We start from the raw sequence: 6,000 nt of genomic DNA, 5'->3' as shown, positions 1-6,000 counted from the left end.
TTACTTGTACTTGAGCTGAAGGGAGTCTATGCGAACGACATTTACGTGCAAATGTTAATAGTTGGTGATACGCAGGGGGTGTTCCTGAATTAACACAGGCTCAGTTGCAAGCCCTAATGTAATCTGTATTTATTTTTGCATGCTTAAATTATCATTTTGTTGTTTTGGGGGTTTTGTCTCTGAAGTCATTGAGTGATTCAACGTGACTTTATTGCCTCCAAAGTCAAGCTGATGAGTATTAGAACATGCAAATCCATACTTTTGATGAAAAAGGTAGACATTAGCTTTAACAGACTCTGGCCAGTGCGTAAGTGTGTGTCAGACTGGCTCTCCTGTTGTGAGGTTTTGTTCTGGGGAGTGAAGTACAATAGTAGCTCATTAGTGAAGAGAGAGTTCATAGATCGAACAGCTACACTATAATCAGCACTTCACAGCTCGTTCACGCACGCACGCACGCACGCACGCACACACACACACCTAACTGACCAGCCGACCAATAATTCATCAAAAACAGACAGATGCACGCTCATTTTGCAACAATACAATTCACTGTAAATTTAGTTTTGAATAAGAATTAAAAGTCTTTTCAACTCATCATTTTAAATTGATTTTTTCCCATTCTGTTGACCCATCAAAGAAGTTAACTAATTTCAACATTTTGTACATAGTGTGGGTTTCATCGGAAGTCTGCATCAGGCCCGAAGTTAACTTCCGGTCTGTGGTTTTTATCAGTCTGGCTTTTATATTTTATTTTATTTATAATAGTATTTATTGGAATAAAAAAAAAATTTGTATAATTGCATTACACAATTTGTTGAACTTTTTTTGTACGGTATATCATGTTTATAAAATAAACAGTTTGTTGAATGGGTTGTGTAACTTTGTCACATTTAAGTTTGTCGAAGTAATGGTTCTTCTACTGGAAACCCACTGGCTAGACATACGTTTGTGTTGTTGTTGCTTTGAAAACCGTTTATAGCATCATTGTTTTGGCACATATTTGAGCTATAGAGTCTTTCTGCATTCTGAGCAGTTTTGAGACATTGAGTTTCAAAGTTTTACATTCAATATAACCTTGTTTTTTTCCCAAAAAGTCCCCAAATGTACACATCGTAAAGAAAAAAACATCACATAATGTAAAGTAAAGCCTTATAATTCCAAGATGACAATTAATCAAAGACAAAACTGTGCAATCTAACTGTGTCCACACTGAATATGTATATATTTTTTTGTATTGTGTATTTTGCTAATCAAGTAAAGCAAAACTTTGACATTGCTCATGATATCTCCTTATATACAAGTAATAAGGTTATATGCTTCCATTGAAGCACACAAGATGCTTATTGGAAACCCTTTTAATGATGCTAAACTAGCGTGGATTAGCTCGAATGCATGTTGTTGCTAAAAAAACAAAAAAAGTTCTACCTCACTTCAAATTTTAAATCTGATACAAAACTAAAGTACTGTATCAATACTGTAAATAGTTTTTTCTACTATTTCTCTCCCATATCATTCATTTACATTGTTCTAGTAATAAAAATGTGTATCATGACTTTGTTACTGAAATTGTAAAACTGATAAACATGCAGTTCTACCTAACTTCAAATTTTCATACAACCTTGTTACCGATACTGTATAAAATAACTGTATCAATACTTTAAATAGTCTTTCAACTATTTGTATATCATTCATTCACATTGGTCTAGTGATAAGAAAGTGTACCAAAACTCTGTTGGGCCTGGTTTTCATTTATTCACATTATTCGAGTTCAGATACACGAGAGATACATATTGCATGGCAATTTCCCGTCTGTACTGTATAGGAAAACACAGAAATATTTTTCATGCTAAAACATTACTAATAACATAATTTTTCTATTTTACTAGCATTTTACTTCAAATGTCCGCACAAGTTACACAACAATCTTAAAGTTGGGGGGTATACTTTTCTGTTATTACACGTGGGGTCAATATGTGCAATGCAAAGTGTGTGTGTAGGTGATGTGTCCCATGTCCCCACCCAGTTTAAGGTCTTCCATACATACCCCTCCTTCTGTTGTGCCCTCTTCCATCCTTTCTCTCTCCTCCCCTTTCTCTTGTCCGCATAAAAAGGGGGTGATGCTACATTGTCCGGACTGGACATTCATACCCACCAGGTCATCTGTCTAGCTATCCGATTCCTGTGAGGAGAGAGAACAACACAGCGATTTGGAACTTTGAAGAAACTTAGAGATAACACAGCGTCTGTTTCTAACGTGTTACAGCGGCTTTGGTAACAACACTGAGATCGATAGTTTCATAAGAAGACTTCTACGATCAGTTATTCGCTGAGTTCACCGGAGTTAACGGGTCACACCTCAGAGGCAGCATCACCATGAGATTCTTCCATCCTCTGTATCTTCTGTTGTTGCTTCTGGCAGCACTGCTCATCGCCGGCGCGGAGAAAAAAGGTACAAAACCATTAACACCATTTTTTAGGACAGGCTTACCTATATGATGAAGAATGACGTCAGCGAAAGCCAAACTTTTGCGTAGCCATTATTATCATGACTTTAACGCGTCGCGTGAGATTTTTAGACGTCAAGTTGGGAAAGGATGTTGCTTACCTGTTTGTGTTTCTTAAAAGCCACATTGAAACCATACAAGAAATATGAATTATTTAAATAGAATACAGGAAATTATGAAAAGAAAATGAATGTGATGTATGCCCGTGAATCTCACGAATCCCTGTTTAATTCGTTCTCTGGGGTTAGTTACCCTTACGAAATACTACCATACTTTTTATATGCCTGCTATGGTAAAAGTGTAGTAAGGCCTAATGCTTTTGGTGCATGTAATCGACTACCGTTGTCTACTATAAATATCATTGTTAGACTGGTCACTGTGGTCCATAGTGGAGCTGTGGTAAGATCACCAAAATGCTGCTGTGGTCAAACTTAGTTAAATAAGACTGCAGTTAGCCATAACCATTAACATTTACGTTTCATTTATGCATATGGCAGACCTGGTATTCGAACCCATGACCCGATGCTTACGGAATGACGCCAAGGGATAATACGCGGTTTAGTGTTATTTCTAACCGCAGTTGTACACGCCACACTTAAACTATGATTACTTGTAGCAAACTTGTCTGTCTCGGGTCTGTCTGTGTTATGCTGCGAGTCGGTCAGCTCAATAACTCTTTTGTCAATCGAAATATCCTCGGCTGTGGTCAGTCGTGGATGATGTAGGGTCAGTGCTTTGCGTGGATTGTAAGTGGCGCTTGACTCCTCTCACCAGCTCCGCATGTTAACGTGGCTACAGAAACGGGCTCGGGGTGACCCTATAGGCTACATGGCGCGCGAATAACCCGTGTATTTTTGCTATTTACAAATATGAATTCAATTAAACTTGTATTTGATTTCATTTTGCTGCCACGATCGTGTATGCAATTCATTAGTAATATCATTTTAAAGGAAACATTCTAAGACGAGCTAAATGTTTAGGCATAACTGTATTTTACTTGGGACGCGCTGCTATACGTGTAGTATATAAACTCGCATCTCCCGCTGCTGTGGCGGCTATGCGCAATTAATCAGGTGCCCGTGGGCGATCAAGCACCGGCATTCATTGTTAGTCATGATGTTGAGCACAATAGGTATAAAACATTAGCATAGGGTTACTGCGGTGAAAGAGAAAAAGAGAGGGAGGTACGTGGAGTTCGCATAGCTTTAGTCAAAGGCGCACGTTTGTGAAGCGCATCTCCTCCCGTGGGTATCGCGCCATTGTCCCTGCGCCTCTGGGAGAGGATCTGATAGCTGCTTATGGAGGGAAGTCGCATGGCGGTTATCAGGAGAACCTCTGATTGTTATATTGCCCTCCAGATTGTTTGTTACCCACTGGGGAGACCATTCATTTTGATTTTATTTCAGGTAACACCCCATCCAGGGGTGTAGATCCTGGGAACGAGGGGGGACCCACCCCCCAAACTTTGAGAAAACATTAGATTGTTGATATTATCATTGTTATATCATTATTATTGTGAAGAAATGCCTTGGCTTTGTTTGTCAAGCGTGAGGTTCACGAAAGAACCATTAACATCCACAGCACAGTGCTAATTCCCAAAAGGTTTCTGTATGACTATCAAAACAAATAAAGCGTTCTTTAAACCAAAAATAATGCCAAGAATCCCTGCAGCACCTTTATTTTTAGGAGTGTAGAGTTCACAGGTGAAAGGAGTAAATGTAGGTGTACTTTGCTTGTAATTTGACTCATTCCTGACAAGTGTTTCATTTGCTTCCCCTTACAGATTTTCTGAACCTCAGGCGGAAATATCGCAGACACAACTGCCCGAAAAAGCGGTGTCTACCTCTTCACTCAAGAGTACCATTCCCTTGAGGTGAGTCCCCCACATATTGGATTTTTATTACGCGTTGGAATGAGTAAATATTGAATTAGAGCTATCAAAGCATAACACATTGTTTAAGATGAGTATCAACCCACATTTTGACATTCCATGTGACTATTTGCCAACAAATATCGCAAAATACCGTAAATAACATACGTGACACCTCGTCAACACACAGCGAGCCTTACCCGACAAGCGTGTGCACATCATTTAGGAATGCCGTTTGTCTCTCCATTGAGAGAAAAACAGCCACATTAATTAACAAACCGCCCGCCAGATATCCAGCGGCCTAAAGCCACTGTGGAAGCAAACAGAGAGCCAGAGAGGAAAAGACTTTGGGTAAATACCCTGTACTAAATGAGCTGGCAAATTATTGGATCTTTATTGCAATGAGACTTTCTCTTGGACCGGGAGTAAACACAAACACTCCACACCCACATACACACAAAAGAGTGGAAACCTATACAGCCCAAGCAGAGACACACACACACACACACAGACGAGAAAAGCCCTACCCCCATAAATACAACCCATTTTAACTATCAGCCACACACAGTAAAGCTTGGGTGGGACTCCGGAGTAATGCCAGCACTCAAAAACACCTGGCAGACCTTTAGTGACCAATATATTCTGTCCAAGTGTGTAAAGTTTCGGAAGAGAAAATGCTAAATTAATGGGAGGTGTAATGACAGACCCTAAAGGTGTGTCATGTGGCGGTAAAGATAAGTATTTGGGGTTTTGTGAGAGTGCAGGTTTGGCTACACATGTGAGGGGCACATAAAAAAAGTTTAAAAATGACATTTGTGGCTGTGAAAGGCTTAGAAATCAATAAAGATGTAATCCCAATAAATCGAATAACTAAAATGTATTATCTTCATAATGTCAATAAGATAGCATAAAGGTCTGATTTTAGGGATAGTTCACCCAAAAATAATAAAATGTATTATGCGCCCTCATGTCGTTTAAAACCTTGACTTTCTTTGTGGAACACAAAGTATTATAAACTTTTTGTTAAATGTCCCTGTGGTTTTGTGTCCATACAATGGAATGTTATTGGTTACCAACGTTCCACAAAATATCTTCTTTTGTGTTCCGCAGAAGAAAGCGAGTCATACAGGTTTAGAATGACATGAGGGTGAATGAATAAATCAAAAATAAATTTCAGTTCTGGGCGAACTTTCAAAGGGTTCACTTCGAAAGCAAAGCTCAAGGATACCAAGTCATAAAGTGTCAGCTGGGCCTACATACATACAAATAGACATAAAACAAGACGAACACTCATTAACAGAGTTTTTAATTGGTTTATTCCGAAAAATCAATGTATTTCACTCGACACACACTCTAGACAGTTAAAGTGGGTGAGGGGATTAAGAGTGTGTTCTGGGTGGGTGTCAACGATGAAATGTGTGTGTGACGTGACACTGTATCTGCGGGGACACACATTCACATTGACAGCCTACCGGAGCCGCCTACTGTTTTCAGACTGTCCACAGAGGTTGTCACCTTTAACCTTTACTCTGTGACCCCCACACAATGAGCCAGAGCAAGTCTGGAGTTAACAAAACACACAAACAGACACACACACACACACACACTGATATATATATATATATA

At 39.3% G+C, this 6,000-nt stretch overlaps 1 protein-coding gene across 1 annotated transcript; it reads left to right on the top strand.

Moving 5' to 3' along the window:
- Nucleotides 1-2,373: 2,373 nt before the first annotated feature.
- On the top strand, nucleotides 2,374-4,376 carry apela (apelin receptor early endogenous ligand; the record flags this gene model as incomplete). Its single annotated transcript, XM_079463287.1, has 2 exons — nucleotides 2,374-2,449; nucleotides 4,288-4,376. The coding sequence occupies 2 exons, from the start codon at nucleotides 2,374-2,376 to the stop codon at nucleotides 4,374-4,376; spliced, it is 165 nt and encodes a 54-aa protein (XP_079319413.1).
- Nucleotides 4,377-6,000: the final 1,624 nt, after the last annotated feature.

Source organism: Barbatula barbatula (assembly GCF_947034865.1).
Source record: "Barbatula barbatula genome assembly, chromosome: 8".
Taxonomy (NCBI): domain Eukaryota; kingdom Metazoa; phylum Chordata; class Actinopteri; order Cypriniformes; family Nemacheilidae; genus Barbatula; species Barbatula barbatula.
This window is presented reverse-complemented; position numbering and strand designations above follow the sequence as displayed.